The sequence below is a fragment of the Haliotis rubra genome, unplaced genomic scaffold, assembly GCF_003918875.1.
Source record: "Haliotis rubra isolate DU_JTF1 unplaced genomic scaffold, ASM391887v1 Scf726, whole genome shotgun sequence".
NCBI classification, from domain to species: domain Eukaryota; kingdom Metazoa; phylum Mollusca; class Gastropoda; order Lepetellida; family Haliotidae; genus Haliotis; species Haliotis rubra.
Window position 1 is genome coordinate 94,575 of NW_025767442.1, and position 24,652 is coordinate 119,226.

Below are 24,652 nucleotides of genomic sequence, written 5' to 3' on the forward strand. Positions count from 1 at the left end.
TGCAAAGAACCGGCGTCCATGTGTTTATTATCCCCCGCCGTGAGTTTAGCGCGAAGCGGGGGATATAGTATTAGGCTCTGTCCGTACGAATTGGAATATCTTAAGAACCGTTCACTAGATTCTTTTCATATTTGGTACGTAGTTTCATCACAGTATAAGAAAGGTCCAACTCAGGTTTGGTGACCTTGACCTTCATTTCAAGGTCACAAGGGGACTTACACATTTTACCTGCATGTTAAGCTATCTCAGGACCCGTTCTCTGGATTTTCTTCGTATTCAATACCAAGCTTTATCTAGGGAAGGCGCAGGGCCCAGTCGATTTTGGTGACCTTCACTTAATTTTCAAGGTCATGGCGACACTGAAGATTACAGCATGTTAAATTGCATGTTAAGATAGTCAGCAAGATATCGCAAAAAATAGTCACTGGATTTTCGTCATATTTGACACCAAGCTTCATCTAGGGAAGGCCCAGGGCCCATTCAATTTTGGTGACCTTCACATAATTTTTAGGGTCACGACGACACTTTGAAGATTTCAGCATGTTAACCTGAATTGTCAGCAAGATATTTTAAGAACGGTTCACTGGATTTTCTTCATAAACTTTTAAGACTTCTCTTGAATGCTTTTCAATAAGCAATTTCTTTAGTACTAGTTTTGCATATTTCATACCCTATGACATTCATGTCAAGGTCAAAGTCAGTCTTGAAAATATGTGTGTGTTTGAACAACTAAAGAGCCAGATAACAAGAGAGGTTGATTAGTCATGTTTTTGTTGACATTTAACTTCATCTTAAACTTTCATTACCGGTACTTTATATGTTTGATTTGATAATTTGGGGTGGGGGGATTATGTCCCCTTAGTGACAATACTTGTATTTATTTTAGATTTGTGGTTCCCACTTTGCCTCTGGCTATCATTCAACCAAGTAGCAGCAAATGTACGCAATGTACAGTGTGCAATACCCACCTGAAAAACAAGGGTATGGCAGGTTCAGGGTTAGAATTCACAATCAACATTACAAGCATCCTTGTGTGCTGGGCTTTGGGACACTTCAATACATCCGCTGTTTCTTCAGTTATCACATGAATAATTGTAAAACATGTCACAAACTGAAGACAACTGTATCTTAACCACAAGCCATCATCAGAGTATTTACAGTTACTGCATGATGCATCCAGACACATTGCAGCAATATCAAACACTGCCATCTACACAGGTATAATGTCCACAAATATAATCTGATGATATGAAAATATATTAGTCACCGACTGAATGATCACAATCATACAAACACTGATAAGACATTGTTGAAGTGTCAAGTTGTGTTTTAAAGGTTTTGTGTTAAAAACAGACTTACAGTGTCAGCTAGAAGAAAACTGGTCAGTTGTGAATGAACATTGAGATTGGGTATTTTGTATAGTTTACCATTTAGTCATCTTTTAAAATCCATTTTGAATTAATGTGAACTGTTTTATAAATGTGTTGAACTGATCTTGATTTGGTTTCTTTTTGCCAAATTGTTGACCTTTCCCGTCACACATACCAGTAACTAGCAAGTTTTGCATGGCAGTCACAGCAGTTGGACATGTTCCACATTTTCTAAGTGGCCCACAGAACTGAGGACAGGTGGGCCATGAGCCCACTTTTTAGAAAGATTAGAATGACCACTAGCGTATTTGAAACTATAATACTGAGGTTATAGTTCAGGTATTGTGTGTCGCAGGTCAATGATGATGACGGCCTCAGATGTTGCAGCCATTGCCAAACCATGGGAGGTGCAGAGGAAGGTAAGAGCTTCATCTATCAATTTACTCACCTGCCACCTCCACCCTGACCTGTGAAGATTCCGGTTAGAACTGGTCTTCAGCAACATCAGTTACACCCTCCCCAAGTTTGGTGTCATGACAACACATCTCAGTTACATCTTCCCCATGTTTGATGTCATGACAACTCATCTCAGTTACACCCTCCCCAAGTTTGGTGTCATGACAACACATCTCAGTTACACCCTCCCCAAGTTTGATGTCCTGACAACTCATCTCAGTTACATCCTCCCCATGTTTGGGAAGATGACAACACATCTCAGTTACATCCTCCCCATGTTTGGTGTCATGACAACACATCTCAGTTACATCCTCCCCATGTTTGGTGTCATGACAACACATCTCAGTTACATCCTCCCCATGTTTGGTGTCATGACAACACATCTCAGTTACATCCTCCCCATGTTTGGTATGATGACAACACATCTCAGTTACATCCTCCCCATGTTTGGTGTCATGACAACACATCTCAGTTACATCCTCCCCATGTTTGGTGTCATGGCAACACATCTCAGTTACATCCTCCCCATGTTTGGTGTCCTGACAACACATCTCGGTTACATCCTCCGCATGTTTGGTGTCATGACAACACATCTCCGTTACATCCTCCCCATGTTTGGTGTCATGACAACACATCTCAGTTACATCCTCCCCATGTTTGGTGTCCTGACAACACATCTCAGTTACACCCTCCCCATGTTTGGTGTCCTGACAACACATCTCAGTTACATCCTCCCCATGTTTGGTGTCCTGACAACACATCTCAGTTACATCCTCCCCATGTTTGGTGTCCTGACAACACATCTCTGTTACATCCTCCCCATGTTTGGTGTCATGACAACACATCTCAGTTACATCCTCCCCATGTTTGGTGTCATGACAACACATCTCAGTTACATCCTCCCCATGTTTGGTGTCCTGACAACACATCTCAGTTACATCCTCCCCATGTTTGGTGTCCTGACAACACATCTCAGTTACATCCTCCCCATGTTTGGTGTCCTGACAACACATCTCAGTTACATCCTCCCCATGTTTGGTGTCCTGACAACACATCTCAGTTACATCCTCCCCATGTTTGGTGTCATGACAACACATCTCAGTTACATCCTCCCCATGTTTGGTGTCATGACAACACATCTCAGTTACATCCTCCCCATGTTTGATGTCCTGACAACACATCTCAGTTACATCCTCCCCATGTTTGGTGTCATGACAACACATCTCAGTTACATCCTCCCCCATGACAACACATCTCAGTTACATCCTCCCCATGGTGTCATGACAACACATCTCAGTTACATCCTCCCCATGTTTGGTGTCCTGACAACACATCTCAGTTACATCCTCCCCATGTTTGGTGTCATGACAACACATCTCAGTTACATCATCTCCCATGAGAACACATCTCTGTCCCCATGTTTGGTGTCATGACAACACATCTCAGTTACATCCTCCCCATGTTTGGTGTCATGACAACACATCTCAGTTACATCCTCCCCATGTTTGGTGTCATGACAACACATCTCTTAGTTACCTCCTCCCCATGTTTGGTGTCATGACAACACATCTCAGTTACATCCTCCCCTCTCAGTTACATCCTCCCCATGTTTGGTGTCATGACAACACATCTCAGTTACATCCTCCCCATGTTTGGTGTCATGACAACACATCTCAGTTACATCCTCCCCATGTTTGGTGTCCTGACAACACATCTCAGTTACATCCTCCCCATGTTTGGTGTGATGACAACACATCTCAGTTACATCCTCCCCATGTTTGGTGTCCTGACAACACATCTCAGTTACATCCTCCCCATGTTTGGTGTCATGACAACACATCTCAGTTACATCCTCCCCATGTTTGGTGTCATGACAACACATCTCAGTTACATCCTCCCCATGTTTGGTGTCATGACAACACATCTCAGTTACATCCTCCCCATGTTTGGTGTCCTGACAACACATCTCAGTTACATCCTCCCCATGTTTGGTGTAATGACAACACATCTCAGTTACATCCTCCCCATGTTTGATGTCATGACAACACATCTCAGTTACATCCTCCCCATGTTTGGGAAGATGACAACACATCTCAGTTACATCCTCCCCATGTTTGGTGTCCTGACAACACATCTCAGTTACATCCTCCCCATGTTTGGTGTAATGACAACACATCTCAGTTACATCCTCCCCATGTTTGGTGTCATGACAACACATCTCAGTTACATCCTCCCCATGTTTGGTGTCATGACAACACATCTCAGTTACATCCTCCTCCCCATGTTTGGTGTCATGACAACACATCTCAGTTACATCCTCCCCATGTTTGATGTCCTGACAACACATCTCAGTTACATCCTCCCCATGTTTGGTGTGTGATTGACAACACATCTCAGTTACATCCTCCCATGTTTGGTGTCATGACAACACATGTTTGGTGTCATGTCATCCTCCACAGGACAACACATCTCAGTTACATCCTCCCCATGTTTGGTGTCATGACAACACATCTCAGTTACATCCTCCCCCATGTTTGGTGTCCTGACAACACATCTCAGTTACATCCTGACAACACATCTCAGTTACATCCTCTCCCATGTTTGGTGTCCTGACAACACATCTCAGTTACATCCTCCCCATGTTTGGTGTCCTGTCAACTGACAACACATCTCAGTTGACAACACATCCTCCCCATGTTTGGTGTCATGACAACACATCTCAGTTACATCCTCCCCATGTTTGATGTCATGACAACACATCTCAGTTACAGTTACATGTTTGGTGTCCCCATGTTTGGTGTCATGACAACACATCTCAGTTACATCCTCCCCATGTTTGATGTCATGACAACACATCTCAGTTACATCCTCCCCATGTTTGGGAAGATGACAACACATCTCAGTTACATCCTCCCCATGTTTGGTGTCATGACAACACATCTCAGTTACATCCTCCCCATGTTTGGTGTCATGACAACACATCTCAGTTACATCCTCCCCATGTTTGGTGTCATGACAACACATCTCAGTTACATCCTCCCCATGTTTGATGTCATGACAACACATCTCAGTTACATCCTCCCCATGTTTGGTGTCATGACAACACATCTCAGTTACATCCTCCCCATGTTTGGTGTCATGACAACACATCTCAGTTACATCCTCCCCATGTTTGGTGTCATGACAACACATCTCAGTTACATCCTCCCCATGTTTGGTGTCATGACAACACATCTCAGTTACATCCTCCCCATGTTTGGTGTCATGACAACACATCTCAGTTACATCCTCCCCATGTTTGGTGTCATGACAACACATCTCAGTTACATCCTCCCCATGTTACATCCTCCCATGTTTGGTGTGTCCTGACAACACATCTCAGTTACATCCTCCCCATGTTTGGTGTCATGACAACACATCTCTCAGTTACATCCTCCCCATGTTTGGTGTCATGACAACACATCTCAGTTACATCCTCCCCATGTTTGGTGTCCTGACAACACATCTCAGTTACATCCTCCCCATGTTTGGTGTCCTGACAACACATCTCAGTTACATCCTCCCATGTTTGGTGTCCTGACAACACATCTCAGTTACATCCTCCCATGTTTGGTGTCATGACAACACATCTCTCAGTTACATCCTCCCCATGTTTGGTGTCATGACAACACATCTCAGTTACATCCTCCCCATGTTTGGTGTCCTGACAACACATCATCTCAGTTACATCCTCCCCATGTTTGGTGTCCTGACAACACATCTCAGTTACATCCTCCCCATGTTTGGTGTCCTGACAACACATCTCAGTTACATCCTCCCCATGTTTGGTGTCATGACAACACATCTCAGTTACATCCTCCCCATGTTTTTGTGTCATGACAACACATCTCAGTTACATCCTCCCCATGTTTGGTGTGTCCTGACAACACATCTCAGTTACATCCTCCCCATGTTTGGTGTCATGACAACACATCTCTCAGTTACATCCTCCCATACATGTTTGGTGTCCTATGACAACACATCTCAGTTACATCCTCCCCATGTTTGGTGTCATGACAACACATCTCAGTTACATCCTCCCCATGTTTGATGTCCTGACAACACATCTCAGTTACATCCTCCCCCATGTTTGGTGTCATGACAACACATCTCAGTTACATCCTCTCCATGTTTGATGTCCTGACAACACATCTCAGTTACATCCTCCCCATGTTTGGTGTCCATGACAACACATCTCAGTTACATCCTCCCCATGTTTGGTGTCCTGACAACACATCTCAGTTACATCCTCCCCATGTTTGGTGTCCTGACAACACATCTCAGTTACATCCTCCCCATGTTTGGTGTCATGACAACACATCTCAGTTACATCCTCCCCATGTTTGGTGTCATGACAACACATCTCAGTTACATCCTCCCCATGTTTGGTGTCCTGACAACACATCTCAGTTACATTTTCCCCATGTTTGGTGTGATGACAACACATCTCAGTTACATCCTCCCCATGTTTGATGTCCTGACAACACATCTCAGTTACATCCTCCCCATGTTTCGTGTCATGACAACACATCTCAGTTACATCCTCCCCATGTTTGGTGTCATGACAACACATCTCAGTTACATCCTCCCCATGTTTGGTGTCATGACAACACATCTCAGTTACATCCTCCCCATGTTTGGTGTCCTGACAACACATCTCAGTTACATCCTCCCCATGTTTGGTGTCCTGACAACACATCTCAGTTACATCCTCCCCATGTTTGGTGTCATGACAACACATCTCAGTTACATCCTCCCCATGTTTGGTGTCATGACAACACATCTCAGTTACATCCTCCCCATGTTTGGTGTCATGACAACACATCTCAGTTACATCCTCTCCCCATGTTTGGTGTCCTGACAACACATCTCAGTTACATCCTCCCCATGTTTGGTGTCATGACAACACATCTCAGTTACATCCTCCCCATGTTTGGTGTCCTGACAACACATCTCAGTTACATCCTCCCCATGTTTGGTGTCATGACAACACATCTCAGTTACATCCTCCCCATGTTTGGTGTCCTGACAACACATCTCAGTTACATCCTCCCCATGTTTGGTGACAACACATGACAACACATCTCAGTTACATCCTCCCCATGTTTGTGTGTCCTGACAACACATCTCAGTTACATCCTCCCCATGTTTGGTGTCATGACAACACATCTCAGTTACATCCTCCCCATGTTTGGTGTCCTGACAACACATCTCAGTTACATCCTCCCCATGTTTGGTGTCATGACAACACATCTCAGTTTACATCCTCCATCTCCATGTTTGATGTCCTGACAACACATCTCAGTTACATTTTCCCCATGTTTGGTGTGATGACAACACATCTCAGTTACATCCTCCCCATGTTTGGTGTCATGACAACACATCTCAGTTACATCCTCCCCATGTTTGGTGTCATGACAACACATCTCAGTTACATCCTCCCCATGTTTGGTGTCCTGACAACACATCTCAGTTACATCCTCCCCATGTTTGGTGTAATGACAACACATCTCAGTTACATCCTCCCCATGTTTGGTGTCCTGACAACACATCTCAGTTACATCCTCCCCATGTTTGGTGTCATGACAACACATCTCAGTTACATCCTCCCCATGTTTGGTGTCATGACAACACATCTCAGTTACATCCTCCCCATGTTTGGTGTCATGACAACACATCTCAGTTACATCCTCCCCATGTTTGATGTCCTGACAACACATCTCAGTTACATCTCCCCATGTTTGGTGTGATGACAACACATCTCAGTTACATCCTCCGCATGTTTGATGTCCTGACAACACATCTCAGTTACATTTTCCCCATGTTTCGTGTGATGACAACACATCTCAGTTACATCCTCCCCATGTTTGGTGTCATGACAACACATCTCAGTTACATCCTCCCCATGTTTGGTGTCATGACAACACATCTCAGTTACATCCTCCCCCATGTTTGGTGTCCTGACAACACATCTCAGTTACATCCTCCCATGTTTGGTGTCCATGACAACACATCTCAGTTACATCCTCCCCATGTTTGGTGTCATGACAACACATCTCAGTTACATCCTCCCCATGTTTGGTGTCATGACAACACATCTCAGTTACATCCTCCCCATGTTTGGTGTCATGACAACACATCTCAGTTACATCCTCCCCATGTTTGGTGTCATGACAACACATCTCAGTTACATCCTCCCCATGTTTGATGTCCTGACAACACATCTCAGTTACATTTTCCCCATGTTTGGTGTGATGACAACACATCTCAGTTACATCCTCCCCATGTTTGATGTCCTGACAACACATCTCAGTTACATTTTCCCCATGTTTCGTGTGATGACAACACATCTCAGTTACATCCTCCCCATGTTTGGTGTCATGACAACACATCTCAGTTACATCCTCCCCATGTTTGATGTCCTGACAACACATCTCAGTTACATTTTCCCCATGTTTGGTGTGATGACAACACATCTCAGTTACATCCTCCCCATGTTTGGTGTCCTGACAACACATCTCAGTTACATTTGACAACACCCATGTTGTTTGTGTCCTGACAACACATCTCAGTTACATTTTACCCATGTTTTGTGTGATGACAACACATCTCAGTTACATCCTCCGCATGTTTGATGTCCTGACAACACATCTCAGTTACATTTTCCCCATGTTTGGTGTGATGACAACACATCTCAGTTACATCCTTCCCATGTTTGATGTCCTGACAACACATCTCAGTTACATTTTCCCCATGTTTGGTGTGATGACAACACATCTCAGTTACATCCTCCGCATGTTTGATGTCCTGAGAACACATCTCAGTTACATTTTCCCCATGTTTCGTGTGATGACAACACATCTCAGTTACATCCTCCCCATGTTTGATGTCCTGACAACACATCTCAGTTACATTTTCCCCATGTTTCGTGTGATGACAACACATCTCAGTTACATCCTCCGCATGTTTGATGTCCTGACAACACATCTCAGTTACACCCTACCCATGTTTGGTGTATCAGTCAACCTGATAAGATAAAAAGAAAACAGATAATTAGTGATAAAAAAGATGGAGGATTTAATATGCCCAACATAAAAGGTATTATACAATTGCAAAAATTGTCCATGCTAAGACGTTTTCTTTCACACTCTGCTAAATGGTGTAATCTTTTTATTTTGAATCTCCCAAAGAATGGTTATGGTAATATATTTGAGTATAGGTGTCAACATTTGAGAGATAAAATACTTCCTTTTATAAGAAATAATTACTACAAAGATGTCGTTTCAGCGTGGTGGGACTTTACATCTCAACTTGAATTAAACTCTGAAAAAGATAGTGATAATGAAATCCTTACTGAAAGTATATGGTATAATAAAAATGTTATGGTAGAATGTAAAAGCGGTTTACTACAAAGAATGGAAGATGCGAAAGCACGGGGTTCGATGGATTAATGACTTGATTGATAATTATGGTAATTTCTTTCAATTTGAAACGTTTCTAAAACAATTTGCCATAAAAAACAATTTTCTGAAATATCATGGTCTTATTTGCTCCGTTAAACAATATCTTCAAAAGATCAATACAGATTTAAAAACAATAACACGCAAACCAAACCCTGTTCTACCACGATATATGCAACATCTCTGTAAGAATGTAAAAGGGAAGCAATACTTGTACAAAACTCTAATTTCAGGTCTAGGTTTAAAAAACCAACATGCATCGAAAAAATGGGAACTAAACATTTTATACGACGACATTATATCTAATGATTGGCCACTTTACAATACTATTCCCTTTAGATGTACGAAAGATACTAGATTACAATGGTTCCAATACAGACTTTTACACCATATCTTGCCAACAAACATTTTTTTAGAAAAGATTGGATATAAAGACACTAATAATTGTAGTTTTTGCTCCGAAGATATAGAAACAACTATCGACTTATTCTGGTCTTGCAGCAAGGTAAACCATATATGGAAAAAAAATTGAGAACTGGCTACATGCTAAAGCACATATAAAACTCAAAATTGAAAAGAAACATGTAATGCTTGGTTACCCAAATAAAAACAATGATCCAATAAATATCATCTTCTCTTCAAGGAACTAATTTTTCGAAATAAGTTTAACAACATTATGCCATCTTTTCAAGTTTTTCAACATAAACTGTTTGAATATTATATGTTAACAAAGTGTTCGTCAATAATTAGTTGTAATATCAATGCTTTCTACATGTTCTGGTCGTCATACCATGATTTATTCTGCTAAAACTATTTGATTTTTCATCATGTATACTCAAATATTATTGTTATTTGTTTGTATAAAATGTTGAAAATGCAACAAAATAAAAAACTATAAAATAATAAAAAATGTTTGGTGTCATGACAACACGTCTCAGTTACACCCTCCCCATGTTTGATGTGATGATAATACACCAGACTGTCCCTGTTTCATGGCTTTATGTCATGACAGTGTAGTATAATCAGTTTTACTTGGTCCACATTTTGTTGTTGCTTATTACTACACTTCTGATTTTTGCCATGATATGTTATTATATTCATGCTCATTGAAGGCTTTACCACTATGTTTGAACAGGTTGCAGAACTAGTTGCTAGTGAATTCTTTGAACAAGGAGATATTGAGAGATCAGAGCTGAAGATAGAACCTATGGTAATGTATAAAAAGCAGATCTTCCCAGTGGATAGTTTCACTGATATGCTTATGTTTATTGACTGAGGTCACCTTATAAGCATCATGTCTTCTTTTATAGCATATATGGATGAATAACTTCTTTATTACAGTGAGAGATGACATTGCCCTCCATGTGTTCCTGTGTAGTGGAGTTACATAGCTTCTGCTGAGTCCTCCATGTGTTGTGGAGTTACATAGCTTCTGCTGAGTCCTCCATGTGTTCCTGTGTAGTGGAGTTACATAGCTTCTGCTGAGTCCTCCATGTGTTCCTGTGTAGTGGAGTTACATAGCTTCTGCTGAGTCCTCCATGTGTTCTCGTGTTGTGGAGTTACATAGCTTCTGCTGTGTCCTCTATGTGTAGTGGAGTTACATAGCTTCTGCTGAGTCCTCCTTGTGTTCTCGTGTTGTGGAGTTACATAGCTTCTGCTGAGTCCTCCTTGTGTTCTCGTGTTGTGGAGTTACATAGCTTCTGCTGAGTCCTCTGTGTGTTGTGGAGTTACATAGCTTCTGCTGTGTCCTCTATGTGTTCCTGTGTAGTGGAGTTACATAGCTTCTGCTGAGTCCTCCATGTGTTCTCGTGTTGTGGAGTTACATAGCTTCTGCTGTGTCCTCTATGTGTAGTGGAGTTACATAGCTTCTGCTGAGTCCTCCATGTGTTCTCGTGTTGTGGAGTTACATAGCTTCTGCTGAGTCCTCTGTGTGTTGTGGAGTTACATAGCTTCTGCTGAGTCCTCCATGTGTTGTGGACTTACATAGCTTCTGCTGGGTCCTCCATGTGTTGTGGAGTTACATAGCTTCTGCTGAGACCTCCATGTGTTGTGGAGTTACATAGCTTCTGCTGAGTCCTCCATGTGTTCCTGTGTAGTGGAGTTACATAGCTTCTGCTGTGTCCTCTATGTGTTGTGGAGTTACATAGCTTCTGCTGAGTCCTCTATGTGTTGTGGAGTTACATAGCTTCTGCTGTGTCCTCTATGTGTAGTGGAGTTACATAGCTTCTGCTGAGTCCTCCATGTGTTCCTGTGTAGTGGAGTTACATAGCTTCTGCTGTGTCCTCTATGTGTTGTGGAGTTACATAGCTTCTGCTGAGTCCTCCATGTGTTGTGGAGTTACATAGCTTCTGCTGAGTCCTCCATGTGTTCCTGTGTAGTGGAGTTACATAGCTTCTGCTGAGTCCTCCATGTGTTGTGGAGTTACATAGCTTCTGCTGAGTCCTCCATGTGTTCCTGTGTAGTGGAGTTACATAGCTTCTGCTGAGTCCTCTGTGTGTTGTGGAGTTACATAGCTTCTGCTGAGTCCTCTATGTGTTGTGGAGTTACATAGCTTCTGCTGAGTCCTCTATGTGTTGTGGAGTTACATAGCTTCTGCTGAGTCCTCTATGTGTTGTGGAGTTACATAGCTTCTGCTGAGTCCTCTATGTGTTGTGGAGTTACATAGCTTCTGCTGAGACCTCCATGTGTTGTGGAGTTACATAGCTTCTGCTGAGTCCTCTATGTGTTCTCGGGTTGTGGAGTTACAGTGAATTCAGGACAAGGACACAATTTGGATGATATGTCAGTTTGATGATAACATCATAGAAGGCCAACAAATATTTTTTTGTGACAATAACAGTTACATATTTTTTTGACAAATAGACATGGTTAATTTAGTTCAATAAGGGTGTATTATTAAATACAAATAATGGGCCTATTTGTGTTTCAGTCAGTTTTTAAATTTGATAGGTTGCATACACAGGTGATCTGATAGCTTTTCATTTAAAATAAAATGGAAAAGAAAAAACTCTTTATGATTCAGGGCTATGGGGAAAATGTTTTTTAATTATTGATAAATGTGCTTGAGTAGACCCCATGTAAAGTGTATTCAATCCTGGTGATAAGAAACCCTTTCATAAGTGAACTTGAAATCATAGCTTTTGGTTGGCTTGGCTATCATTGCATAGATTTAGGCATCATGTGAGAGATGAATTGAGGCACACTTCGGTGTCTGAACCTCAGTATGGGAGGATGTTGTTATGCAAGCATTTTCTTGAGTGACATGTGTTGATTTTCACAGGCCATGATGGACCGGACACAGAAGGACAAGCTGCCAGCCATGCAAGTGGGCTTCATAGACAACATCTGTATGCCAGTGTATGAGGTTAGTGATGCTGCATAGAAGAGTGGGCCATGGGACATTGTATGAAGAAGTGCCCACATTATAAAACCTGAAGTGTAACAGAGCAGCCTTCTAGCAAATCGTTACTTATTGAAAGACTTGTTTTTAGTAGCAGGATTCAGGATTTTCTCTGGATAATAAGTAAATGGAGAGATGGTGATCGATGGTTGTTGCATGCTAGTGGTTTGCAGGGGTTAATGACTGGTACAACAAAACCTTAGCATGGCATGAAGTCACTTTATGTTGAGCAGACAAATAACAGGTGACAGTTATGTATATGATAGTGAGTGATTTTGTATATTGAGGATACTAACCGACCTTCCATGTAATACTGTTTGTATTATGAGCTGACTGTTAAGGAAGCCTGAGAGCGCCAACACGATAAATGAAGACAGAAAGCCAGTGTGGAATTCAAATGGGTGCAGTGAGGATGGTGAGGACAGGAAACCGCACCGAAGCATGGAAAGCCCACACGGGTTAGCGAAGCATTTGCAGACCCGCACGGGTGTGCACAAGTTGGTCTGCCGTGGCATGGCAGCCCAACTGCTGGGAAAACTCAACACTCCCCCTGTGGAAGCAGCAGGTGGGAGCTTTGGGCTCCCGCTGTAACAGCGGGTACCGAGTATCCAGGTAGAGCAAGCCAGCAAGCTGTAATTTAGAGGTGCGGAGTCCCGCCGGTACCATGCCAAACAGCCCCGCGCCACGGATGGGTGAGGGCTGCAGAGGCGCGTGGCTGCCATCCACACTGCATAATGTGCTTAGTGTGTGCTAAGTGTGTGTGTGCAGGGGGCGAGAGGGAAGGAGGGGTGGTGGTGTTGGGAAGAGACAAAGGAAGAGAGACAATGCGCATTACCAACAATTGCTAATGACATTTCAGAATGAGACAGGTTCTACGCCACACTCAGACAGATTCCAGCTATATGGCAGCTATCAGCAAATAATGAGTGGGTTTAGTCTTACGCCACACTCGGCGATATTCCAGCTATCTGGTGGCGGCCTGTAATTAATCGAGTCTGGGCCAGACAATCCCGTGATCCGAAGCATGCGCATCCGTCTGGGAACCAATGTCATGGCTCAACCAAGTCAGCGAGCCTGGCCCACTGATCCCGTTAGTCGCCACTTACGACAAGCACGGGTTACTAAAGGCACTTTCTATCCCGGATCTTCACGGGACCAGACAATCCCTCTGAATGACGGTGCAACCACGATCTACACGATTGGCCTATGATGACGTGTGTCGGGCAAATGAGTGAGTGTAACCACCTGAACCTAATAGTCGCCTCTAACAACAAGCATTGGTTACTGCATACAAACCGAACCTGGGTCTTAATTAGAAATAATTTCGTTAGCGCCTCGCTCAGCAATATTGCAGCTAACCTGAGGTGGTCCGTGAGAGGAAGTACGGACCAGCGCCGCTATAGTCATGCAACCTGTTATCGCTGATGATGGCAAGCACAGGCTAATGCAGGCTACTACTGGAACTGGCCTGCATCACGTAGGTGAGCTGAAATGAGGTGACACAGAGATGACCATTTTTTTGTTAATGCCTGCACCGCGTGACTGGACTCGTACACTGCGGGGAATTTAGGCGGTAATCAATGGACAATTACGACATTATGGCCTGATTTAGGGAGTGAAAGAAAACTTGTATGCCCTGCCCGTTCAGATGAACCTTGTCTCTGGCACTGATGTGGGTGTCAGTGATGTCAGGGTGTCGAGCCACTTTCCCACCCAGTTCCTGCACGACATTGGCAACGCGCCTGTTGAGTTTGCGCCGCTTAATGTCTATGGCCCGCGGGCTCTGGGCCCCCCTCCATGCTAGCCTGGCAGCATACATGACCATATGATGGTAGCTTTTGGGCACCTCAGATGCAGGAAAAGTAAGTCGAGATATATAGCATCAAAAAGCGGTTTAGCAGGAGTAGCGCAGAGGTCATTTGAACCCAAGTGAATGACCACAATTTTTGGCTGCGCCTCCTGCTCGATAAGCCTATCGATATAGGTCCGGAACTGGGCCCATCTCATTCCCCCTTTTACCAGCCACTTGCCGCTGATTGGAAATTGCTGACCTGTCTCTGTATGGTGAAGCAGCCGGGCCAAGTAACTAGACCCGATGAACCAGGCTGCATCTGAAACTCGTGGAGATAGTTGTAGGGTTTTGCATAACATTTGGCCCTAACACATTTAAAGATCATAGGATGGATGGTATGCGGATGTATGTCCGGTAAGCCGCCGACTTCCAACGCCCAGTTCCTGGATCTGTTGTGAACTGACGCCTGTAATGCTGCTGTGGTGGCGCCCTATGCGAAATGAATGTGACGAGTACAAACTAGGGTTAATGGGCTCTGGGATTGACGCCCAAAGCCTTTTGAGCACCGCCTGAAACTGAAATTTTGTTAGTGGGGAGCTATCAAAATGAGTGAAAAAATACCCCGTACCAGTAGGTCTGATGCAGCAGAAACGCTGCACTGCTGCGACAGGACATAATGGGGAGTTCGGCAATGCCTGGATGGTGATGTATGCTCCCAGACCATCCTGATCTGTATTGGAGCTCCGCAAATGTACCTGTATGGCTGATAAGTCACCTGCGACAGTTATATCTGAAAAAAGGCAAGCTCTGTTAGTGATGTCCTTTGCTGAGGCTGCTACCAGCTCACCGACTCTGAAAAATCCAAAGAAAGTCAACAAATATGTAGCGGCAAACCTCGTAGGACTGGCTGCAGACCAATGCAAGGCACGAATGATCTCTGCAAGCAGGTGAGTCGTTATTGGTTGTCGGGTGTCCTGTCAATGAGACAATCTAGACATATCTGAAAGAGCTTTCTGAACAAGGAAGTGATGTGACACATCACACATATTATGCAATTTGTGGAGTGCTGCCAGCCCCGATACGTATGACCTGGCTGTGGCAGGCGACCTACCTGACACCGATAAATAAGCAATAAACTGTAGCCATTGGTCCAGCGGTATAGGCCAAAGAGACGGTAAACCAAATGCAGCGCGGAATTGTTCAAACGCTGTTTTGCCCGCCTGATAAGTGCGCCATGTACTTGGTGCCAATGATGAAGTGATGAGACGGTTAACCTCAGACATCATGAGATGTCCCACATGTCGTCGGGAGTGGGGGTTGGTACCTTGTCCGCATGATGCGCTGCTGACCTGAATCGTTCCCACTGAAATCTCGAAAGCGAATCTGCTATAATGTTAGCGTGGGTGTCAATATATTTCGCTTTGAACAGAATGTTGTGTCTGAGACATAAAAGCACCAAGCATCTAAGCAGTGACATGACCCGTGGAGGCTTTGCTGTCTGACGGTTTATTATGTGGACCACAGCCTGATTATCACAAAAGAACATTATCCGGCTGTTGGAGAGAACAGAGCCCCACAACTTGATGGCGAGAACGATAGGGAAAAGTTCAAGCATGGTTAAATCCTTCAGCCATCCCTTTTCATGCCACTGTGCTGGCCAGCGACCATTAGTCCAATGGCCCTGAAAGTAAGCACCGAATCCCTGGCTGCTGGCTGCATCTGTAAAGAGTTGTGCCTTCTGCGAGTTTGACCATTGAGGGTGCAAGAATAACGTGGTGCCATTATGACTAGCAAGAAATTGAAGCCATACTTTTATGTCTGCCCGGATACCCTGTGTAATTCTGATTCTGTGGTGCGGCTGAGAACACCCTTTTTGAGCATCGATGAGGCGCCGAATGGGTATAGCCTTACAAACAAAGTTGAGTTTACCGACAATTGATTGTAAGTTGCGCAGTGTCACTTTTTTGTTGTGTGCTGTCAATATGTGATTGAGCTGTTGTGTCAGCTGTTCTACCTTATCCCGTGGCAGCCTAATTTCGCCTTTAACTGTATCAATGGTTAAGCCCAAATATGTTAAGCATGTTGAAGGGTGAACTGTTTTGTCCGGGGCCACTGGAATGCCCAAGTGATTGAATAGCTGCAATGATGATGTGAGTAAATGCTTACAATTTTGGCTGGTTTGGTCAGCCAGGATGAAATCGTCAAGGTAGTGGCTAACATTGTTGCTGCTGGTGTCTTTCCTAATAGCCCATTCCAAAAAGGTAAGCTGAAAGCAGCTACTGGCTCCCTGTCCCCTGCTGTCGCATGACTGGCACTTGTGCACATAGTTGCAGTTCTGCCTTCTGCAACCCTGCTTGTTGAAATCCCAACATACGGGTGCAGCAGTGTAGGCACGCTGGTTATGGTTCTGGTTATTGCTAGGGGGGGTGTTGGCAGATTGCAGGGGTTGACGCTGGTTGGGGAGCATTAACTCAAACCACAGCTGGCCGTCAATGGTGCCCCAAGGCCGTGTAGGGTTACGCTCCATGCGTTGTCGGAATTGAATGTCGTACTGTGCCCAACAATCCCCCCCGAAGCATGCCGCTGCCCCCCGCACTGTCTCCATGTATGCAAGCAAATGCTGCACAGTGTTCGTATCCTGGTGCTTTTCAATATAAATACTTATAAAGGTATTGAAAGCTGACGTCCACTGGCCTGTGGTCAGAGGCCGTGAGGGTTGCTGCTTAGGCCTAAATACCACCTGTCCGGAGCTGTCCAGCTCCATAGAAAAATTAACGGCTTCCTGTGACACGTCTTTTTGGGGTGGCAGCAATTGGCGCAAGTCTACAAATTCCCCCTTATGTATTTTTTGCCGTATAGACGCTCTAACATGGGAGCCAAGGTGCTCGGTTTGCACATAGAGCTGCTGGTAGCCGGCGTTGGGGGGAAAGAAACGCTGCTGGAGTGTATCGGGGTAGCCAGTGGGCTGGACAGTTGGCTGTAGATCTAGGTTAGGACTAAGAGAGTGAACGCATGCATGTGCGGGATATGGAGCGCGTGGGGAGGGAGGTGAAACATCAGGGAGAAACACACCCGGCTGAATAAGTATACTATTGGCAGCATTAGTAAGCGACCTACCTGTCTCTGTATCATCCCGGCTGGTCCCTGGAGCTGGCGCTGTGCTGACTGTCAGCGGCACCCTGGGGGTGTTGTCACCTCGCAAATCATCGAAGCGCTCAAGCGAGCAGCTTTCGCTCTCCCCGACACGGTGATTCAGAGCTGATTTGCACTTTGGAGGCATATCGCATTAGATGGGAGGGTCGAACTTCTGTAGAGCGGTGAAAAAACGGACTTTAAACAGACTTTTTATGCAGCAGGTAGCCTGAGCATGTGAAGTGCTATTAAAAAGCGTGACGTAATGCCGGCGGATATTACGTGTCTCTAAGCTTAACTGCACGTGAGGCAAGTTGGTGACGTAAGCGGAAGTGAATCCAAGCGCGGGAATTAGATGGTGGACGAAATCAAAACAATGGAAGGTTAGAAATTGGAACGAAACAGTAACGCAGCCCATAACACCATTTAGCTAAATATTGCTAAATGTCATTAAACGAATTAATAATTTGGTATCAAACGAGTGAAAGCGAGTTTGATACTAACTCTTTCATGAGTTTGATAAAAATGGTATTTCACAGAAGCGAGTTTAGTATTCTGTTTATTACTCTCCAACATACATTGATAGAAACTGCCTACAGTGTGATGACTCTTAGCTTTCTACATGTTTCCATTGTGACAGAGGTATTTGCATTGTGACGTCATAGCTGTAAACCATTATGACGTCATACGTCTAGCGGTATTACACTAGTGTAATATTGCCGTAAAAATATTACACTGCAGTATCTTACACAGGCAAGTAATAAAATCCTATAATCTCTCCTTAATAGCAATATTGTGTATCATGGTGGAGATCCTTCCCATACAACGTACCCTGAAGGGTGTATGAGGGGGAGGTCCTTCCCATACAATGTATGCTGCAAGATGTATGTGGTAAATCCTTCTTAACTGATGCTGCAAGATGTGGGAAGATCCTTCCTAACAGATTACAATACTAACCAGAGGAAGTATAACATTCCAATGTAATGTGCACTGCAGGAAGTATAAGAGAGGGATTATTACAATGTAATGTACACTGCAGGAAGTATAAGGGGGGGATCATTCCAATGTAATGTACACTGCAGGAAGTATAAGGTGGGGATCATTCCAATGTAATGTGCACTGCAGGAAGTATAAGGTGGAGATCATTCCAATGTAATGTACACTGCAGGAAGTATAAGAGGGGGATCATTCCAATGTAATGTGCACTGCAGGAAGTATAAGGTTGGGATCATTCCAATGTAATGTGCACTGCAGGAAGTATAAGGTGGAGATCATTCCAATGTAATGTACACTGCAGGAAGTATAAGGTGGAGATCATTCCAATGTAATGTACACTGCAGGAAGTATAAGGTGGGGATCATTCCAATGTTATGTGCACTGCAGGAAGTATAAGAGGGGGATCATTCCAATGTAATGTGCAGTGCAGGAAGTATAAGGTGGAGATCATTCCAATGTTATGTGCACTGCATGAAGTATAAGGTGGGGATCATTCCAATGTAATGTACACTGTAGGAAGTATAAGGTGGGGATCATACCAATGTAATGTACACTGCAGGAAGTATAAGAGGGGGATCATTCCAATGTAATGTGCACTGCAGGAAGTATAAGGTGGGGATCATTCCAATGTAATGTACCCTGCAGGAAGTATAAGGTGGGGATCATTCCAATGTAATGTGCACTGCAGGAAGTATAAGGTGGGGATCATTCCAATGTAATGTACATTGCAGGAAGTATCAGGTGGGGATCATTCCAATGTAATGTGCACTGCAGGAAGTATAAGGTGGGGATCATTCCAATGTAATGTGCACTGCAGGAAGTATAAGGTGGGGATCATTCCAATGTAATGTGCACTGCAGGAATTATAAGGTGGGGATCATTCCAATGTAATGTGCACTGCAGGAAGTATAAGGGGGAGATGATTCCAATGTTATGTACACTGCAGGAAGTATAAGGTGGAGATCATTCCACTGTAATGTGCACTGCATGAAGTATAAGGTGGGGATCATTCCAATGTCATGTACACTGTAGGAAGTATAAGAGGGGGACTATCACAATGTAATGTACACTGCATGAAGTATAAGGTGGGGATCATTCCAATGTCATGTACACTGCAGAATGTATAAGAGGGGGATCATTCCAATGTCATGTACACTGCAGGAAGTATAAGGTGGAGATCATTCCAATGTCATGTACACTGTAGGAAGCATAAGAAGGGGATTATTACAATGTAATGTACACTGCAGGAAGTATAAGGGGGATCATTCCAATGTAATGTACACTGCAGGAAGTATAAGGTGGGGATCATTCCAATGTAATGTGCACTGCAGGAAGTATAAGGTGGAGATCATTCCAATGTAATGTACACTGCAGGAAGTATAAGGTGGGGATCATTCCAATGTAATGTGCACTGCAGGAAGTATAAGGTTGGGATCATTCCAATGTAATGTGCACTGCAGGAAGTATAAGATGGAGATCATTCCAATGTAATGTACACTGCAGGAAGTATAAGGTGGAGATCATTCCAATGTAATGTACACTGCAGGAAGTATAAGGTGGGGATCATTCCAATGTTATGTGCACTGCAGGAAGTATAAGTGGGGGATCATTCCAATGTAATGTGCACTGCAGGAAGTATAAGGTGGGGATCATTCCAATGTTATAATGTGCACTGCAGGAAGTATAAGGTGGGATCATTCCAATGTAATGTACACTGCAGGAAGTATAAGGAAGTATAAGTATAAGTATAAAGGTATGTAATGTGCACTGCAGGAAGTATAAGGTGGGGATCATTCCAATGTAATGTACACTGCAGGAAGTATAAGGTGGGGATCATTCCAATGTAATGTGCACTGCAGGAAGTATAAGGTGGGGATCATTCCAATGTAATGTGCACTGCAGGAAGTATAAGGTGGGGATCATTCCAATGTAATGTGCACTGCAGGAAGTATAAGGTGGGGATCATTCCAATGTAATGTACATTGCAGGAAGTATAAGGTGGGGATCATTCCAATGTAATGTGCACTGCAGGAAGTATAAGGTTGGGATCATTCCAATGTAATGTACACTGCAGGAAGTATAAGGTGGGGATCATTCCAATGTAATGTGCACTGCAGGAATTATAAGGTGGGGATTCATTCAATGTCAATGTGCACTGCAGGAAGTATAAGGGGAGATGATTCCAATGTTATGTACACTGCAGGAAGTATAAGGTGGAGATCATTCCAATGTAATGTGCACTGCATGAAGTATAAGGTGGGGATCATTCCAATGTCATGTACACTGTAGGAAGTATAAGAGGGGGACTATCACAATGTAATGTACACTGCATGAAGTATAAGGTGGGGATCATTCCAATGTCATGTACACTGCAGAATGTATAAGAGGGGGATCATTCCAATGTCATGTACACTGCAGGAAGTATAAGGTGGGGATCATTCCAATGTCATGTACACTGTAGGAAGCATAAGATGGGGATTATTACAATGTAATGTACACTGCAGGAAGTATAAGGTGGGGATCATTCCAATGTCATGTACACTGCAGGAAGTATAAGACGGGGATTATTACAACATAATGTGCACTGCAGGAAGTATAAGGGGAGATGATTCCAATGTAATGTATACTGCAGGAAGTATAAGGTGGAGATCATTCCAATGTAATGTACACTGCAGGAGGTATAAGGTGGAGATCATTCCAATGTAATGTACACTGCAGGAAGTTTAAGAGGGGGATCATTCCAATGTAATGTACACTTCAGGAAGTATAAGGGGGGATTATTACAATGTAATGTACATTGCAGGAAGTATAAGGTGGAGATCATTCCAATGTAATGCACACTGCAGGAAGTATAAGGTGGAGATCATTCCATTGTAATGTACATTGCAGGAAGTATAAGGTGGGGATCATTCCAATGTAATGTACACTGCAGGAAGTATAAGAGGGGGATCATTCCAATGTAATGTACATTGCAGGAAGTATAAGGTGGGGATCATTCCAATGTAATGTAAACTGCAGGAAGTATAAGGTGGGGATCATTCCAATGTAATGTGCACTGCAGGAAGTATAAGGTGGAGATCATTTCAATGTAATGTGCACTGCAGGAAGTATAAGAGGGGGATCATTCCAATGTCATGTACCCTGCAGGAAGTATAAGGTGGAGGTCATTTCAATGTTATGTACACTGCAGGAAGTATAAGAGGGGGATCATTCCAATGTAATGTGCTCTGCAGGAAGTATAAGGTGGAGATCATTTCAATGTAATGTGCACTTCAGGAAGTATAAGGTGGAGATGATTCCAATGTAATGTACACTGTAGGAAGTATAAGAGGGGGATCATTCCAATGTAATGTGCACTGCAGGAAGTATAAGGTGGAGGTCATTCCAATGTAATGTGCACTGCAGGAAGTATAAGGTGGGGATCATTCCAATGTAATTTACACTGCAGGAAGTATAAGGTGGAGATCATTCCAATGTAATGTACACTGCAGGAAGTATAAGAGTGGGATCATTCCAATCTAATGTACACTTCAGGAAGTATAAGAGGGGATTATTACAATGTAATGTGCACTTCAGGAAGTATAAGAGTGGGATCATTCCAATGTAATGTGCACTTCAGGAAGTATAAGAGGGGGGTCATTCCAATGTCATGTACACTGCCGGAAGTATAAGGTGGAGATCATTTCAATGTAATGTGCACTGCAGGAAGTATAAGGTGGAGATCATTCCAATGTAATGTGCACTGCAGGAAGTATAAGAGGGGGTTCATTCCAATGTAATGTACACTGCAGGAAGGATAAGGTGGGGATAATTACAATGTAACGTGCACTGCAGGAAGTATAAGAGGGGGATCATTCTAATGTCATGTGCACTGCAGGAAGTATAAGGTGGAGATCATTCCAATGTAATGTACACTTCAGGAAGTATAAGGGGGGAATATTACAATGTTATGTACACTGCAGGAAGTATAAGGTGGAGATCATTCCAATGTAATGTGCACTTCAGGAAGTACAAGGTGGGGATGATTCCAATGTTATGTGCACTGCAGGAAGTTTAAGAGGGGGATCATTCCAATGTTATGTGCACTGCAGGTGAGTATAAGGTGGGGATCATTCCAATGTTATGTGCACTGCAGGAAGTATAAGAGGGGGATCATTCCAATGTAATGTACACTGCAGAAAGTATAAGGTGGGGATCATACCAATGTAATGTGCACTGCAGGAAGTATAAGGTGGGGATCATTCCAATGTAATGTGCACTGCAGTAAGTATAAGGTGGGGATCATTCCGATGTAATGTACATTGCAGGAAGTATAAGGTGGGGATCATTCCAATGTGATGTACACTGCAGGAAGTATAAGGTGGAGATCATTCCAATGTAATGTGCACTGCAGGAGGTATAAGGTGGGGATCATTCCAATGCAATGTGCACTGCAGGAAGTATAAGGTGGGGATCATTCCAATGTAATGTACACTGCAGGAAGTATAAGGTGGGGATCATTCCAATGTAATGTACACTGCAGGAAGTATAAGGTGGGGATCATTCCAATGTAATGTACACTGCAGGAAGTATAAGGTGGGGATCATTCCAATGTAATGTGCACTGCAGGAAGTATAAGGTGGGATCATTCCAATGTAATGTACACTGCAGGAAGTATAAGGTGGGGATCATTCCAATGTAATGTACACTGCAGGAAGTATAAGGTGGGGATCATTCCAATGTAATGTACACTGCAGGAAGTACTGCAGGAAGGTGGGGATCATTCCAATGTAATGTACACTGCAGGAAGATACCAAGTATGGAGATCAAGGTGCACTGCAGGAAGAGGTGGGGATCATTCCAATGTAATGTCCAACACTGCAGGAAGTATAAGGTGGGGATCATTCCAATGTAATGTGCACTGCAGGAAGTATAAGGTGGGGATCATTCCAATGTAATGTACACTGCAGGAAGTATAAGGTGGGATCATTCCAATGTAATGTGCACTGCAGGAAGTATAAGGTGGGGATCATTCCAATGTAATGTACACTGCAGGAAGTATAAGTATAAAGGGGGATCATTCCAATGTAATGTACACTGCAGGAAGTATAAAGGTGGGATCATTCCAATGTCATGCACTGCAGGAAGTATAAGGTGGGGATCATTCCAATGTAATGTACACTGCAGGAAGTATAAGAGTGGGGATCATTCCAATGTAATGTACACTGCAGGAAGTATAAGGTGGGATCATTCCAATGTAATGTGCACTGCAGGAAGTATAAGGTGGGGATCATTCCAATGTAATGTACACTGCAGGAAGTATAAGGTGGTGGGATCATTCCAATGTAATGTACACTGCAGGAAGTATAAGGTGGGGATCATTCCAATGTAATGTGCACTGCAGGAAGTATGCAGGAAGGTGGAGATCATTCCAATGTAATGTGCACTGCAGGAAGTATAAGGTGGAGATCATTCCAATGTAATGTACACTGCAGGAAGTATAAGGTGGAGATCATTCCAATGTAATGTGCACTGCAGGAAGTATAAGGGGGATCATTCCAATGTGGGATCATTCAATGTCATCATTCCAATGTAATGTGCACTGCAGGAAGTATAAGTATAAGGGGGATCATTCCAATGTAATGTACACTGCAGGAAGTATAAGGTGGGGATCATTCCAATGTAATGTACACTGCAGGAAGTATAAGGTGGGGATCATTCCAATGTAATGTACACTGCAGGAAGTATAAAGGGGGATCATTCCAATGTAATGTACACTGCAGGAAGCATAAGAGGGGGATCATTCCAATGTAATGTTCACTGCAGGAAGTATAAGGTGGGGATCAGTCCAATGTAATGTACCCTGCAGGAAGTATAATGTGGAGATCATTCCAATGTAATGTACACTGCAGGAAGTATAAGAGGGGGATCATTCCAATGTAATGTGCTCTGCAGGAAGTATAAGGTTTGAGATCATTCCAATGTAATGTGCACTGCAGGAAGTATAAGGTGGGGATCATTCCAATGT

The 24,652-nt window shown here is 43.5% G+C and overlaps 1 protein-coding gene across 1 annotated transcript in view; it reads left to right on the forward strand.

Moving 5' to 3' along the window:
* LOC124259512 (dual 3',5'-cyclic-AMP and -GMP phosphodiesterase 11-like) overlaps positions 1-24,652 on the forward strand; it is a 62,789-nt gene that overhangs the window by 34,844 nt on the left and 3,293 nt on the right. Inside the window, exons 11-13 of the mRNA XM_046693641.1 lie at positions 1,726-1,789; positions 10,461-10,535; positions 12,606-12,689. Coding sequence (XP_046549597.1) covers positions 1,726-1,789; positions 10,461-10,535; positions 12,606-12,689 — 223 coding nt within the window. The remainder of the gene's footprint in view (positions 1-1,725; positions 1,790-10,460; positions 10,536-12,605; positions 12,690-24,652) is intronic.